This window comes from Hordeum vulgare, chromosome 1H, assembly GCF_904849725.1.
Source record: "Hordeum vulgare subsp. vulgare chromosome 1H, MorexV3_pseudomolecules_assembly, whole genome shotgun sequence".
Lineage (NCBI taxonomy): Eukaryota > Viridiplantae > Streptophyta > Magnoliopsida > Poales > Poaceae > Hordeum > Hordeum vulgare.
This window is the reverse complement of record NC_058518.1, coordinates 409,619,820-409,637,890: the sequence shown is the minus strand read 5'-3', so window position 1 is coordinate 409,637,890 and position 18,071 is coordinate 409,619,820. Positions and strand designations below refer to the sequence as shown.

Sequence of the window (18,071 nt, the reverse complement as noted above, 5' to 3'; positions counted from 1 at the left end):
GCCCCAAGTAAAGTTACCGAGGGATTGAAGACGAAAGAGGGGATGCCTTCCCCGGGCATCCCCAAGCTTAGGCTTTTTGGTGTCCTTGAATATGGATTTGGGGTGACTTGGTCATACCCAGGCTAAGTCTCTTGCCACTCCTTGTTCCTTGTCTATCCGAACTTTATCCAAAACTTGAAAACTTCACAACACAAAACTTAACGGAACTTCGTGAGATGGGTTAGTATAATAAAGACAAATAATTCACTTTGGTACTGTCAAGACAAGATTAATAATTGTTATCGCACAATGCCTACTGTATATTATAATTTCCACAATTTATATAACTTAACATAATTTATGGAAATGCTAGAACAAGCAAACTATGCATTGAAAACAGAATCTGTCAAGAACAGAACATTCTGTAATGATATGAATGATAACCATACTTCTGCACCTCCAAAAATTATGAAACAATTATGAAAATTAAGTAAATTTGTATATCAATCAGCAGAAAAAAGAATCAACCTAAAATCAATCTCTGGATAAAAATTATAAATGATTTCGCGAGCGCAAAGTTTCTGTCTTTTCAGCATGATCAGACAACTATCACCCAAATTAATCATAAAGGCTTTACTTGGCACTTTATTGAAATAAAAGCTATAAAACATGATTAATACAGTAGATTAATCATGTGAACACACAAAAACAGTAAGGATACATATTTGGTTGTCTCCCAACAAGCATTTTTCTTTAATGCCTTTCAAGCTAGGCATGATGATTTCAATGATGCTCACATAAAAGATAAGGATTGAAACATAATGGAAGCATCATGGAGCATATGACTAGCACATTTAAGTCTAACCCACTTCCTATGCATAGGGATTTTTTGATCACACAATTTATTGGATCAAGAATCAACTAGCATAGGAAGGTAAAACAAGCATGACTTCAAAAGTTTCAACACATGGAGAGGAAGCTTGATATTATTGAAATATGTAGAAGCATATGATCCTCTCTCATAATAATTTTTAGTAGAATCATGAATGAATTCAACAATATAACCAGCACCTAAAGCATTATTTTCATGATCTACAAGCATAGAAATTTTACTACTCTCCACATGAGAAAATTTATTCTCATCAATAGTAGTGGGAGTATCGTAAAAGACTTGAACACTATGAATTGTTTCCACATTAAAAGAGTAATGTTCAGTAAGAGGGTGCTCATAATTGTGACAAGTTTTATTATCATTCTTCCTTATAGCATAAGTATCATCACAATAATCATCATAGATAGGGGGCATGCTTTCATCATAATAATTTTGATCATTCAAAGTGGGGGGACTAAAAAGATCATCTTCATCAAACATAGCATCCCCAAGCTTGTGGCTTTGCATATCATTAGCATCATGGTATTCAAAGAATTCATACTAACAACATTGCAATCATGCTCATCATTCACATATTTTATTCCAAGCATTCTATGTAATTCTTTTTTAGCACTTGAGCACAATTTTCATTTCCATCATTTTCACGAAAGACATTAAAAAGATGAAGCATATGAGGCAACCTTAATTCCATTTTTTTCCGGTTTTCTATTAATAAACTAAACTAGTGATAAAACAAGAAACTAAAAGATTCAATTCCAAGATCTAAAGATATACCTTCAAGCGTTAACCTCCTCGGCAACGGCACCAGAAAAGAGCTTGATGTCTACTACGCAACCTTCTCCTTGTAGACGTTGTTGGGCCTCCAAGTGCAGAGGTTTGTAGGACTGTAGCAATTTTCCCTCAAGGGGGTGACCTAAGGTTTATCAATCCGTGGGAGGCGTAGGATGAAGATGGTCTCTCTCAAGCAACCCTGCAACCAAATAACAAGAGTCTCTTGTGTCCCCAACACACCCTATACAATGGTAAGTTGTATAGGTGCACTACCTCGGTGAAGATATGGCGATACAAGTGCAATATGGATAGTAGATGTAGGTTTTTGTAATCTGAAATTATAAAAACAGCAAGGTAATTAATAATAAAAGTGAGCACGAACGGTATTGCAATGCGTGGAGACATGGCCTAGGGTTCATACTTTCACTAGTGAAGTTCTCTCAACAATGGTAACATAATTGGATCATATAACTAGCCCTCAACATGCAAGAAAGAGTCACTCCAAATTCACTAATAGCGGAGAACAAACGAAGAGATTATTGTCACGTACGAAACCACCACAAAGTTATTCTTTTTGATCGATCTATTTAAGAGTCTGTAGTAAAATAACACGAAGCTATTCTTTCCGTTCAATCTATCCTAGAGTTCGTACTAGAATAACACCTTAAGACACACATCAACAAAGACCCTAATGTCACCTATATACTCCATTGTCACCTCAAGTATCCGTGGGCATGATTATACGATATGCACCACACAATCTCGGAATCATCTATTCAACCAACACATAGAACTTCAAAGAGTGCCCCAAAGTTTCTACCGGAGAGTCAAAACGTGTGCCAACCCATATGCATAGGTTCCCGATGTCACGAAACCCGCAAGTTGATCACCAAAACATACATCAAGTACTCACATGAATATCCCATTGTCACCACAGATAGACACGTGCAAGACATACATCAAGTGTTCTTAAAGACTCAATTCGATAAGATAACTTCAAAGGGGAAACTAAATTCATTACAAGAAGGGAGAGGGAGAAGAACATCATAGGATCCAACTATAGTAGCAAAGACCACTGTACATCGAGATCATGACATCTCAAGAACACGAGAGAGAGATCAAACACATAGCTACTGGTACATACCCTCAGCCCCGAGGGAGAACTACTCCCTCCTCGTCATGGAGATCGCCGGGATGATGAAGATGGCCACCGGAGATGGATTCTCCCTCCGACAGGGTGCCGGAATGGGCTCCCGATTGGTTTTTGGTGGCTACACAGGCTTGCGGCAGCAAAACTCCTGATCTAGGTTTATTTCTGGAGGGTTTTGTATTTATAAGACCAGATGGCATCAAGAACAAGTGAGGGGGGGCCACGAGGTAGTCACGAGTCCCCCAAGCACGCCCAGGGGTGGGCGCGCCTCCCTGGCTCGTGGCTTCCTCGAGACTCCTCTCCGGTATCTTTTTCTTCTGGTATTTTTGATATTTTCCATAAAAAATCACGGCAAAAGTTTTATTCCGTTTGGACTCCGTTTGATATTCCTATCTGAAAAAGGTCTAAAACAAGGAAAAAACAGGAACTGGCACTGGGCTCTATGTCAATAGGTTAGTCCCAAAAATAATATAAAATAGTATATTCATGCATATAAAACATCCAAAGTTGATAATATAATAGCATGGAACGATCAAAAATTATAGATACGTTGGAGACGTATTAGCATGCTGAGGGGGCTGAGCGCGCTCTGTTAGCTTGTGTCCCACAGGTGGCTCCCCTGCAGTGGTTCTTCGCTCCAATATTTCTTATTTTCTCCGGAAAAGATCATAAAAAAAATTAGGGCGATTTCGAGAACTTTTATTTTCTGTACAAAAACAATTCCACGGTAATTCTGCTGAAAGCAGCATCAGTCCGGGTTAGTTCTAAATAAATCATATAAAGTGCATCAAACTCATATAAAATTATTGTAAAAAAAGTTAAATATGACATGAATACTTCGTAAATTATCGATATGTTGCAGACGTATCAGAGTCGTGCATGCATTATGCATGGAGGAGGACACAATATGGGCATTCCTCTTCACCTTGTACATCTACCAAAATGTCATTTGCCTCTTTCTTCACTTTATTTGAAAAAATTATACAACCGTTGTTCATCATTCTTTATTTAGTCCTCATGAAATTATTATTTCTTGATGTAATTCTTGAACATATGTACCTATGAATGGAATAATGCATTGGTTGTTGAACCTATGTCTATATAAGATGGATATGAAAATTGTTATAGCATACTTTCAAATTCAAATTCTACCAAATTTTAAATTGTGACGATTAAATTAGTAGAAAAATATGCTTTGTAGGTCATTACACCGCACGTGGTTTGTAAAGCAGAACGTGTGTGATACACCTCATGATTCGACACGTTTTGGAGAGAGAAACCATGTGCGATAATGCACACAATTGTGGTATGAAAACCATGTGTGTTGTTAGACAATATCAGAAATGCTTAAACTGACCTAAATGTTTGTGATAGTCTCCTTATCATGCATGCTTTATAATGTTTAACTGTTTTTTTATGTCATATACATCCGACACGAGTACGACAGTTCGAGCATTTGGGAATCTTGATATATCGCAAACAACGCGGTAGGACAAAATGTGTGTGATTATCTCCTTGTCATACACGCTTTACAATTACAAACTGTTTGTGATGAGGCGGACATCATAAACGGTGCACCATAGAATAGCGTGTGCTATTGTAATGTGATCTCACACAAATGGCAAAGATGGGTCGTATGGGAAATATGACATATCTCAAACGGTTGACGAATAACTCTCGTTTCTGATAGATGCAGATATCCCATACACTTAGTTTTGACAAACTTTTGCATTCATTGGTCACCACCACCGATGATTTTTCCGTGTCGTGTGGGATGGACCCCCCTATCACCCACACAAACAAGGTGACAGTTTAAAATTGCATCACGAAAAGGGGTTAAAAACCATTTGTATACGACGTCGCTGCACTAGTGTATGTGATACAATAAGTAAACATAGTCCAAAAGTTTCATAGAAGTATTTTTTCTTCATTTTGGAATATGTAAAAATAAGGAAAATGGTAACAATCAGGAAAGTGCATGATGGAGCGACAAGCTCAAAGGGCGCACCATAACCCCGAGAGTGTGTCGTGTGAGCTCGTGACTCCCCCATGGACTTTCCCAACTCCGTTTTCCTTCTAAAGACTTGTCCTGCATGGGAAAAAAATTATTATATATACTCCTCGTTGTTTGGACCACAGCAACCGAAATTTCTCATGTGTTCTTATTTTGGGTTGTTTTCCTGAAAGATTTAGAAGTGTCATGTCATATCAAGAGTCGTGCGGGGGAGAGCTATGTTTCACACCTCACCACAAACCCTAGTCTATGGGGATATTGGTCCCCTATGGATGGATAAAGGGTGAAGAGGAGGATCCCGATCTCAAGAGGAGGGAATCCTCAAATGAAGAAGAAGAAGAGGCTCCTCTGCCTCAACTTGGAGATATGCATGTGGAGTTTGAAAAGTTGAGCTTTCCAAATAAGGTTACACCCTCCAATACTCGATTTACCCCTTATCATCCTACACACGTGGATGTCGCTTCCTCTTCCACCGCCAAAATCCATCCCTTGGTGGATAATGCATTGAGTGTTACAAGGAAGCTTCACAAGAAGAACTTGGATCTTAAACAAGAGGTCGGTAAGCTCAAGGAGGAGACTCGTACCCTAAGAGGAATCATCGCCAAGAATATCACTCCATCATTACTGAAGAAAGACACTTGAGTACATGGGTACATGCACCACCCTTAGCTTGTTCCAAGCTTGGGGGAGATGCCCTAGTATTGTATCACCATCACTTTTACCATCATTACCTATCTTAGTTCGATATTACTTTTCATGATTTAGAAGAATATAATTTTAGTATGAGTTTAGTTTGAGTGTTTTCTTCTTGATCTATCTATGTAATCGTGTTCAAGATTTATATAATAAGGTTTAGTCAAGCTTGAGTGATTTATACTTGTGGCAATCATGACAAATAAATAAAACAAAAAGGATCATATTCTAATCCCATAGTGAGTAATGACTTCCATATAAAAAGTACAGTTGATAAAATTTAGTTGAAGTTAACGAACATAGCATTGATCATTGATGCAAATCATGAAAGAATAATGAAGGGGGAGATATCCCACATATAAATATACCATCTTGGAAAAATTTTATGATTGTGAACCCCCATTAATTATTTCCAAACCTGAGTAAGTGGTTGAGGTTGTACAAGGAAGACAGCGTAATGGGTTATATTGGTTTACATTCACTTACAAGTTATATTCTCATGGATCCTCTAACATGTGATGCTTTACCCTATATTTTCTAGCAAAAATTCCGCATTAAGTAGAGAAACTACTTGTGCATCCAAAAACACTTAAACCCAATTTCTTTCCATAAGAATCCACCATATCTACCTATGGATTGAATAAGATCCTTCAAGTAAGTTTTCATCGATGTAAAAGGCAACAATAATTTCTCCTAAATATGTATGATCTTTTATTGCAAGGGAAATAAGATTTGTATGAACTTGTCGTGGCAAAGAAATAAAAGCGATGGACTGCGTAATAAAGGTTTCTATCATAAGGGGCAATATAAAATGACGTTCCTTTGCATTAAGTGATTGCACATCCAAAAACTTTAAGTGCACGACAACCTCTCCTTCTCTCTTCGAAAGGCCTATCTTGTAACTTTGCTATTTATATTTATGCTTATGTTACACTTTAATTCTTATGCAAGATTCAATTGTATCATCCCTTAGTAACTCTCTATCTAGCAAGAATCATGTGGTGGGCAAAGATCCAGATACATATATCAAATTGAATCTAGGCGATCATAATCTATTATTGTTGACAATATCACTGGGACAAATAGGTTGGGGGGAAAACGCAAATTCCTTATCTTCATGTGTGTCTGATTTAGACTATTTTTTATAAAAATATGCTTTGAGTGCCAGCAGACATAGAAGACTATATGATGGTTGAGTATGTGAAATTTGCTATATTGAGCTCTTACATAGACTCTCCTTGTAAATATGATAAATTTAAATTGCTTTGATGATTGAGAACATAGTTTGTTATTTTTCAAGTAAGGTTATTGTTTATACTTTTGAAGTTGTGGACGAATCATTACTTTGGTATGTGAAGTTTATGATGCTTACTTGTTTTTATAATAATGATCATGATGCTAGTATGTCTGTATTATGTTTTATCGACTCCTCTCTCTCCCAACATGTGGTCATGATTATAGAGTTCGGTATTCGCTTGAGGACAAATGAGATCTAAGCTTGGGGAGTTGATACGTCCATTTTGCATCATGATTTCCAAGAATTATCTCAAGAGGGAGATTACCGGCACGTGGAATTCTGGACCTAGAAAGGGCTAAAACAGAGTTCGATATTCTGCTGAGCTTCAAATGACTTGAAAATTTGGGGAGAATTATTTTGGAATATATAAAAGATATTGGCAGAATAAATACCAGGAGGGGGCCCACCAAAGAGTCACGAGCTCAAGGGGCGCCCTACCACCTAGGGCGCGCCTACTGAGCTCGTGGCTCCACCAGTACGCCTCTGGGGCCCATCTTCTTTGATATGATGCTATTTGCCCTAGAAAAAATAGAAGAAGACTTTCGGGATGAAGCGTTGTCGTACCGATATGGAACCTGGGCAGGAGCACTTTTGCTCTCTGGCGGAGCGGTTCTGCCAGGCATACCTCCCTCCGGGAGGGGAAAATCGAAGGCATCGTCATCACCAACACTCCCTCCATCATGGGAGGACTCATATCCATCAACCTCTTCACCAGCATCATCTCATCGCAAAACCTACTTCATGTCTTGTATTCAATCTTTGTCCCTAAACCTCATATTGATATCTATGGGTTGCTAGTAGTGTTGATTACATCTTGTAGTTGATGCTAGTTGGTTTATTTGGTGAAATATCATATGTTCACATCCTTAAGCATATTTAATACCCCTCTAGTCTTGAACATAAACATGGTTTGTGAGTAGTTACTATTGTTCTTGAGTACATGGGAGAAGTCTTGTTATAATCTATCATGTGAAGTTGGTATTCGTTCAATACATGATGACATGTACGTTCTATTTCCTCTAGTGGTGTCATCTGAATGTCGACTACATGACACTTGACCATACTTGAGCCTAGAGGAAAGCATTATGGAATAGGAACTATATGATGGGTTGCGAGAGTGACAAAACGTAAACCCTAGTTTATGTACTATTCCGTAAGGGGCTCATTTGGATCCATTTGTTTCATGCTATGGTTAAGTTATCTTAATTCTTTGTTTGTAGTTGCTCATGCTTGCGAAATGGGGTAATCATAAGTGGGTTGCTTATTCAAGTAAGAACAACACCTTAGTACCGGTCCACCCACATTACAATTTATCAAAGTAGTGAACATGCATCAACTCGAACATGATAGGCATGACTAGACAATATTCCCATGTGTCCTCGAAAATGCTTGCTCACTATAAGAGACACTTTTGGCATGTCCTTTGTCTAATAAGTATTGGGCTACCTTGTTGCAACTTGCTACCTTTTTTACTTGTTACTTGTTATGAATTATCTTGCTATCAAATTAGACGTTACTACTATTTTCAGTGCTTGCAAAGAATGCCTTACTAGAAATTGCTTATCATTTCCTTCTGCTCCTTAAAGTGTGGTTTATTAGTTTTTTAGTTTCTTCAGCACACAATCTCATCCCACCTTGCTTATTTTCTTCTATGTCTTGCTTAACTTTTGATTCCTCAATTGTGCATTTTTAAATTTGTACAACTCTGGAACCATAGTCAAGAACTCTTAGAGAATTTCCTCAAGACAACTTTGGTCAAATTCTTCAACCTGATTTTCTTCAAAATCTTCTGAGACAGCATATGATTGTACCCCATTTCTTTCGCAACTATACTCTTGGAATGGTATATGATGGGCCTTGGGGAAACACAAAATCCCAAGAAAGTACATTATCCTCATCAAAAACATATACGATATTGTTGTGACAAGTATTCGAACAACTCATGGTGACAGTGATGGTTTCCGGGTTAAAATAGGACTGCATCAAGGGTCTACTTTGAGCCCTTATCTTTTTTATTTGGTGATGATGAGGTCACAGGGAATATACAATAAGATATCACATGATGTGTGCTCTTTACGGGTGATGTGGTGCTAGTCGATGATAGTGTGAAGGGCCTTAATACGAAGTTAGAGCTATGAAGAAACCTTGGAATCAAAAGGTTTTAGGCTTATTAGAACTAAAACCAAGTGCATGAGGTGTGGTTTCGGTACTACTCCCTCCGTCCCGAAATATATGTCGCAGGGGACAAGGATTTTGAACTGGAATACAATTTTGTAATTACACCCCTTAGATTTAAAAAAAGTGATCCAGTCCCTGTCGCGATCTCCGCTCCTGCAATCAAGCAATCGTCTTGCAATCCCCGCGATCCTGCCGTGATCCGCGATCCTGCTGCGATCGCCCCTCCTATCACGATCCTGCCGCGATCCCCCAGCAATCTCCGCTCCTGCCACGATCTCACCTCCTGCCGTGATCCCCCAGCGATCGCCGCTCCTGCTCGCCGGAGCTCCTGCTCCAGGCCTTCCGCAGCCGGCCGCCGGAGCTCCCCGCTCGAGGCCTTCCACCGTCGGCCACCGGAGCTCCCGCTCCAGGACTTCCGAAGCCAGTCTCCGGCCGCCGGAGCTCCTTCCCCTAGTCGTCGGGCCCTCCTTTGTCCATCTGATCTCCAGCCGCATCATCTCAACGTGATTACCTCCCGGACTAGTGCCTGACCGAGTTGCAGTGCCTCCCGCAAGACCTCACCAAGCTCCTCGTCCGGCGTGTCGCCGCCTCCTCGTCTAGAAGAACCAGAAAAACAAAAGGCATGCTTAAATTCACATCACTAGATCATCTCAGCAGAAGTTTGTACCCTGATGCTGAGAGTTGCTTGCCTAGGTGTAGAATATTCAGTTACCTTGCTGGAGCATGTAATCTATGAGCCTGTTGTAGTAGTCCACTCCTTCCTGGTTCACCTTCCCAGTGCCATCTACGGTTTTATCATACACAACTCAACATCTCAAATTACCTTGGAACCACGAAAAAAATATTGGATCGAAAATTAGCAAGCTGCTGAGATTTGAGGAGGGATAAGCCTCACACATACCTGGGAAAATCCTGGACCAGGAGATGGACAACCGGTAGGCATCGAAGCCCATGTTCTTCATTATGCCCACATCCTCCTACACACAGCACAAAACAAAGGACCTCCGTCAAGCACCATGACACCACCAAAGAAACACCATAAAACACATAATAGAAACCGGGACGATTGTTCAAGTGCAACACACACACCATGTACCTATGGCAAGGCTCTTTCTTCCCTTTTTATTGTCTTTGAGACTTGTGGGTGGTGAATTCACATCACTAGATCAGATCAGATCAGGTAGTCAATCTGAAGAAAGAATTGGTCTAAATTTCACTACACTATAGTACTGGTCACTACACTACACTACATGGTCACTACTATAATTTGGAGTACTACCATAATCTACTCATGTCCTTTTACAATAATCTACTCATGTCCTTTTTGAATTCCTTAAGTTAACTAAATGTTAAATTTTTGTTAGGACATCGCCATGGATATGGCAGATCTCAACTTGACCCCTCCACAAGAGGAGGATGGAGTACATGAAAATCAAGAGGAGGATCGACTCGTCGTCATGGATATGGCAGATCTCAACTTGACTCCTCCACAAGAGGAGGATGGAGTACCTAAAAATCAAGAGGAGGATCGACTCATCGTCATGGATATGGCAGATCTGAACTTGACTCCTCCAGAAGAGAAGGATGGAGTACCTGAAAATCAAGAGGAAAATCATCAAGAGGGGGATGCAGCAGGTAAATACTCCAACAATATGAAAACATGTTGTAACATTACTATAAATGTGCTCAAGTGTTAATTGAATTTTCAGTCGGTGTTAACTGAATTGACTTATCTCTTGCTCCCTTTCATCAGGAGAGGGGATGTTCTTGGATCTCAACTTCAGTCCCCCAAGATATCATGAAGAAGCAATTCATGAGGAGGCAGCACTTCCTGAGGAGGAAGCAATTGCTCAAGAGGAAGCAATAAGAAGAAGTGAGGTAAACCTCACAAATGAGCAAAGGTTTGGTGTTTATTTTGCTTTGAGAGTAATCAAGAGCAGAGATGGAGATATTTGCCCAGATGACAAGCTGCTCGTTGCAACACTGCTGAATACAACCGTACGAACGGTAGAAAGAATATGGTCTGATGCAAATCGACAAATTGCGGAAGGCCTACAAGTGGATGTCTCAAATAAGAAGAAGGGCAGAAGCGTCAGAAAGAGGAAAGATCTGGATCTATTGAGGACATCGACAATCCCACTAAACAAAAAGAAGGAGGATTCGAGCTCTAGCAAGATCTCTAAGTGTTCCAGGCTCGACCCTACACAGGAGGTTTCAGATGGATGAGCTAAAGCGTGTCACCAACACCGTGAAGCCTACCCTCAAGCCAGAGAATAAGATCACAAGACTGAAGTTTTGCATATCTATGCTCGATGAGCTTTGGATTTCAACTTCCAGGCCACTCTTCAAGCCGATGACAAACATCGTGCATATCGATGAGAAGTGGTACGACATGACAAGGGCGAAGAACACGTATTATCTTCTGTCGGGAGAACCTCCACCCATGCGCATTGTGCCTAATACTAACAGCATTGGAAAGATCATGTTCCTCACTGCAGTGGCTAAGCCAAGATACAATGATGATGGGGAGGTGACATTCAATGGAAAGATCGGCACTTGGGCCTTTGTCGAAGAGACCGAAGCAGTTAGAACAAGTCAAAACAGAGCAAAGGGAACAAAAGAACTGAAATCCGTGAAAGTGACAAGAAATGTGTCCAGAGATTATCTTATCAATAAAGTTATCCCTTCAATTCAGGACAAATGGCCTGACGAAGATGAGGGGGCAACCATATTTATTCAACAAGATAATGCTAAACCCCATGTCCTTCCTAATGATGTTTCTTTTCGTGAAGCTGTGGAACAAACAGATCTTGACATTCAATTGGTGCAGCAACCACCAAACAGCCCCGACTTTAATGTCTTAGACCTCTGCTTTCACAACTCTCTTCGGTCTCTGACTGATTGCAGATCACCGAAAAATATCCGAGAATTGGTAGAAGGTGTGGACGAAGAGGTCGAGAATTATGAGGTCGACAAGTTGTTCAGAAGTTTTGTGACCCTACAAGCGGTTATGGTTGAGGTCATGAAAAACAAAGGAGGAAATAATTACAACCTCCCACACTTGCACAAGGATCGGCGTCAGAACGAGGGAAGGCCAATAATCTTTCTATCTTGCAGTGTTGATCTAGTTGCTGAGACTCGAGCCCTTATAGGAGAAGGGCAATAGAGGGGATGTTTACGTGTATGTGTATGTGTATGTCAACTCAAATATGTGTGTGTGTATGTCTTGTCAAATGAAAGGAAAGGAAAGGAATTCAGATTAATTTGAATTTTTTGGTATTTATATGGATTTGTTGGAATTTATTTGAAGTTGTTGGAATTTATTTGCATGTTTAATTTAGAATATTTGGATTAATCCATCACACTACTAATGGTCACCATGGATCTCGAGTACCTTACTACTCCCTACTCCTACTACTCCAACTCCTACTCCTACCCTTACTACTCCTACTACTGACATTGATGTCCAATGGTGAGGGCATTGGTCCCGCAAGTAAAAGGAAATTGAGCATAATTACGTTGGAAAAAATATGCCTATTCAGGAACACAGCATAAAACCATAGCATATTTTCACATCCCAGCGATGAAATGAATAGGCTGGCAAGCTTTTGAGTACCTGTCTTGTATCCTCATATGAGAGAAAGGTCTCCCAGCCGTCATTTGCGGCATAATCACGCCTGACAAGCTCTACTTCATCAGGCCTGATATTGTGATGGATATCCTGTGTGGAGATGCACAACAAGAACAATGAGGACACGTACTCCATCGATTATAAGCACATGGCAGTGACTTCACAGAACCCCATATTTACCTGAATTCCAGCCTCACGGGTTCTGACATCTCTGCATTTCAAGCCCAGGTCTTCCATTCGAGCCAAACCAAGCTCACGCAGGTTACCTTTCTCGACACCAGAAGTAACAAGAGGCATAGGGATATCTCTGTGGATCCGATAGACTCGTGTCCATGGCGGTACCATCGACAAAATCCTTGCTACAATATCCACTAGCAGCTCTGGTGGGTAGTTTCTATACCTGCAACACAACAAATGTCACCAGTATATAGGTTCTCAATTCTCACTCTAAAACTTTAGAGAACCAAAAGACTGATCATAATATCAAGCAGGAAATAAAATATCAAGTGTTGGATAAATGTAGTACCTTCCAGTTTTCAACAGCTCATAAAGATCAGTTCCACGAATCAGAGTTGGATAGATCTTTAGACCATCTGCTCGGAATGCTGGATTTTCAAAAAATTCTTTGAAACTTTCCATATCTCTCTCAACTCCAACATTAGGTAAATCTGGCATCATGTGCGCAACCACCTATCATGTAAATCATCATGTATTAGGACAACTGCGCAAGTCATAACCCAAGCTAGAATGCACCTCATTTTCTTAAATGAAGCTACCATTCAAGCAACAAGGAACTTAATTGAACAAGACTTAGAGGACCGGTGAGCAATAACCTTAAAACCAGCATCTTTTGCTAATGAAAAACAATCAACAGAAAAACTGAGCAATTAGACCACCAGATCAAGTGGAAAAATGAATTAGACCACCGATGCTCTTGCTGCTGCGCCGACGCCAGGCCTCGGCACGGGCCTCCAGCGCTTCGGTCAAGGCCGCCGGCACGCCGTGGTTGGCCGCCCTGAAGAATCCCACGCGACGGCACGCGGCCACCACGGCCGCCCCCGCGTCCGGCGCAGACAGGTCGACGCTCGGCACTGCGGCCACCGCCGTCCAGCCAACGCAGCCCCCAATTAGTGGTTGTTGTCCGGATCCGTCTCGCTGACGCCAGATCCGGCGATTCACCGCAGGTTGTTTCTGCAAAATGACAAGTTGCGACAGATATTTCGGGACGGGGGGAGTATTAGGTATGAGGAGGGTATTAGTCTTCATGGATAGGTGGTACCTCATAAAAACACTTTTTGATATTTAGGGTCAATAGTAAAGAAAGAAGATGATATCGACAAATATGTGAGCCATCGAATCAAAGCCGGGTGGATGAAATGGTGTCAAGCTTCTGGCATTCTTAATGACACAGGAGTGCCTTAAAAGTTAAAAGACGTGTTCTATAGGATGACGATTCGATTCGTGATGTTGTATGGCGTTGAGTATTGGTCGACTAAAATATGACATGTTTGACGGTTAGATATAGTGAAGAGGTTAGATATAGTGAAGATGCACATGCTTTACGGTTAGATATAGTGAAGATGCGTATGTTCAGATGAATGTGTGAAACTTGTCAAACATCATTTAGTAAGATTTAAGATTTTTAAGCATATTCAACGAAGGCCGGTAGCTGGTCAGTGGCCACCAACGATCTGGAGCGGCTTCACACATGGCAAGGCAAACAAACCAACAAGGAACTGCCATATCAAATGTGCAAGAATAATATAGGGTAATTTATATAAGTTGTATGCAATCCATAACCGGCCGATGCAACTAAAATACCCACAATTAAAACCCAAAATGTTCCAAACTCAATACTCATGGACTACATTTCGAGTTCTCGACAAAAGCAAGACAACACCATCCAAAAGCCAACCTCGATACTGCGAGCAGATATTTTACATATAACAATAAATACTCAAATGCGTGAACACCCAGTGGGGGTGAAGATGGACTCTGCTCAAGACACCTTCTGACTGTCTCAAAGTTCTCAGCATATGTCATGGGCAACGACTACCAACTTCCATCGACAGGAAGGACCCACAAACTGACTCTTGCCACTGAGCAAAAGCTCAGCAGTACCGTTCTGATGTGCGCTGCTCTGCCCACTACTCTGAGGGGGTTGTCGCGGCTTTGGTTTCTGTCTCCTTGGATGATTCCTCCTTTGCTGCGCTTTCCTCAGGTTTGCTTTCATTTACGCTAAGCTTCTCCAGCAGTCCAGCTGCAGAAGAGCCTTCTACGCTTTCGCCGCCTTCATCCTTTGCAAGCGACTCAGCAATCTCATCAACCAAGTCCTTAAACTTCTTGCAATCTAAAAAATAGACAAGGGAGTCATTAGCAGAGACATTCTAGTTTCAGAAGATCCAAATGACCAATAAAGTTTGCACTTAGTGAAATAAAAATATGGAGCATCAGCATACTATCATTATGGTGGCATAGAGCAAAAGAAATTGCACAACTATCAGTTGACCTCTGGTTGACTGGGGCAACCCATGCAAAACACTGCAGGTGTGTTTAGTTCCTAAACGATAATGATAACCCTGTTAGGAAAGGATGGGTGTTTGGTAGAGAAAGTTAGCTTTGCCAAGCAACTGGACTAGAATCTTTACTCCACTGCGAGAACATATGCAGCTCTCTTCTGACAGCAATTACAGAGAAAAATGCAGCGCTAAACTGTTGTCCTGCTAGTGGGTAGATACTGCTGCTTGAATATGCTCAAGTTGTATCAGCTAACCACATATTATCAAACAAGTAGCTCTGCCTGGGTAGGGTATATAACTCAAACAGGCCCAGTGGAACCTAACCAAGGTAAACTGGTGGGCTGATGATCCAAAGGCTCCCTACACATCTTAAACGTGACTACTTGAACAGGGTATCAGGGAAATTTGCAGGAGAGATGTTATAGCTATAGATAAGATTGAACAACAGCCATAAGTAGTGACAGTACATTTATATCCAAATACACAGCTTCTACTTGGATGAAATTAGAAATACCATAAAATGAATATTGAGCAAGACAGTATGTTAAACAAGACGGATATATGCCTAATCATTGTACTTCTCGCGTCATTGAGCATGACTAAAAACAAAGACTAATGTGTGTGGCAGCTAGCATACACCACTTATCACAAATCAGGCCTGTCTATCAGTGGGGAAACCGACATGAAACAGAACAAAATGGGACAGTGCATAATCCCAAATTATGACAGGAATCACTGAAACTGCAAGTTTCTAATTTATCAGCCCAATTAAATTGTAACATGTTACACCCAGACATTGATTGCAGCAGACCACAAGGCCACATAAAGATGCAATTAGGAAGCTACAAATATCAAGCATACTTTACCACTTGAAAAGGAGGTTCAGCATACTATAAAATGTATAAATACTCTGCAATTGGAACAAAAACAGATAATTGCTGAGTTTCCCTCTGTCCCTGTGAACACTAACATAGAGCAAGTGGCAAAAAGAACAGGGCCAACATGCAGTCCTGTGTTCACTATTATTCTACAGCAGGACCTGAAAGTTGAGATTATGATATAGCTAGGATGTTGTGGTGTAAATTTAGAAGAAACTTGAATGATATAAATTCACAAACATCAAGAGTCACATGAGAACAATGATAGGTTGTGGTTGTGTCACCTTCACTATGACAAGGAATGGCCTTTGTCTCTTGGAACGTTGCCCTTATTTATACCACCACTAATTATGAATAATATTTTTTATGGTCCATCGAGCATCATAAATACTGAGAAATTGGATCTTTTGCCCCACTTTACTTCCCAATTTGATAATTTGCCACCCCCTGAGAGGCTGCCGGGTGGGGCCGGGGCCACTGGTCATTGAGACAACACTGGGGCAAATCATCCGACCCCTTGTAAAGTGGGGCAAATCATCCGACCCCTTGTAAATACTAGATTACTCCAAGATCACAAGCTTAAGATGTAATACGTCGTTCTGATAAAGGGTATCAACACACACCCTAAATATGTGTCGTATTTTTTTCATTGACATCTGAGCCTCATGAACACTATGTTGCTATAAGAAAACTTCACATGCTCAAGACATAACACAACGTTCAGCTATAGAATGTAACCAGGCCATGTCAAACACACTTGCGCCACACAAAGCATACAAAAGAAAAAAAAAATATTACTACAAACAGGGTGATGTAGCATGCTATCCAACTAAGTAGACCACGCAAGACATAATTGCAACATTAGCTGTGGGGGATAGAGTTGAGAACTCACTCTCTACAGTGCCAAACCGAATGGCAAACATCTCATCCTTGAGCTCTCCGTCAGCAAAGTCTGCCGCGTGCCAGACGCAGGATTTGTCGCTGCCGGCATGTTCCTGCATCTTCGTGGTCGAGATCACTGCACACAGAAAGGATCGAGGCCATAACCGTGAGATGAGATCCTGCGATGAATCTACTTGAAGCGACAGAGCGATCGGAAATAAGGGGGCAAAATCTGACTACAAACCTAAGTGGTTGGCGCAGATCTTAAGCGTCTTGGCCTGGCGCATAACAAGGCGGACCTTGCCGTTCTCCTTGTGCTTGAGCAGCTTAACGGTGCCTGTGCCCCTCTCCTTCCACTGGTTCCCGTCCTTATCGAACCTGTATAGCTTCGCCTTCCTGCGCATCGCCACACGAACAACCCCAAAAATCAGCGCCAGATCGAGCCGAGACGAGCAAACCTAGGGGGCGCGGGGGAGCTTACATGTCGAGGAGAGAGTCCTCGTCCTCCTCACCGGTGGTGACGGCGACCTCCTCGAGCCGCACGATGGGGGCGACTTGGGCACCGGTGTCCTCCTCCTCGCCGGCGGCGGCGGCGGCCGCGGAGTCCTCGCCTTCCTCCTCCGCGACGGGGCGCTCCACGACGGGCTCCTTGTCCGCCATCGGAAGGGTTAGGCGGCGGCGCGCTTGCAACTTCCGAGTCGACGCGGCGGCGAGAGGGGGGACGAAGTGAGACGCCTACGGAAGTTGTGGGAGGTCGGTCGAGAGGAGGGGCCGTAAAAGGGGGGCGTGCTAGGGTTTTTGTGTACCACGGAGGGAGAGGCGCCGCCACAGAAGTGGGGCCCGCTGGAAGCGTGATGGGCGAGGGGCCTGGCGTAGGGTCGCGGTCTGAACTGCGTCTCAACAACGCCACTACCGATTAGGCCAGGTACAATAGTGCTATATCAGAACTCATAAAAAAATTGTCTTTTCTTAAAGATGATATTTTAGCATAATATATATCATCATAATTTTAGGGATAGCTAGTTATTTGAAGATAAGACTAAGAGATGACTCATTATAGACATTTTTTATCATTTCTAAATTATATGCAAGACTTAAGATAAAACTATCTTATCAACCATTGTACATGCTCTTAACAACGTACTTTCAACAATCTTTTCATTTGCAAAACTCAAAAATAGAACTTT

General features: G+C 41.5%; 1 protein-coding gene across 1 annotated transcript; it reads right to left on the bottom strand.

The window, feature by feature from the left end:
- Positions 1-14,356: 14,356 nt before the first annotated feature.
- On the bottom strand, positions 14,357-17,656 carry LOC123441099 (ran-binding protein 1 homolog c-like). Its single transcript, XM_045117622.1, has 4 exons — positions 17,366-17,656; positions 17,129-17,280; positions 16,895-17,020; positions 14,357-14,955 (listed from the first exon to the last, which is right to left on the bottom strand). Exons 1-4 carry the CDS (start codon positions 17,542-17,544, stop codon positions 14,753-14,755), a joined length of 660 nt encoding a protein of 219 aa, XP_044973557.1. The 5' UTR covers positions 17,545-17,656; the 3' UTR covers positions 14,357-14,752.
- Positions 17,657-18,071: the final 415 nt, after the last annotated feature.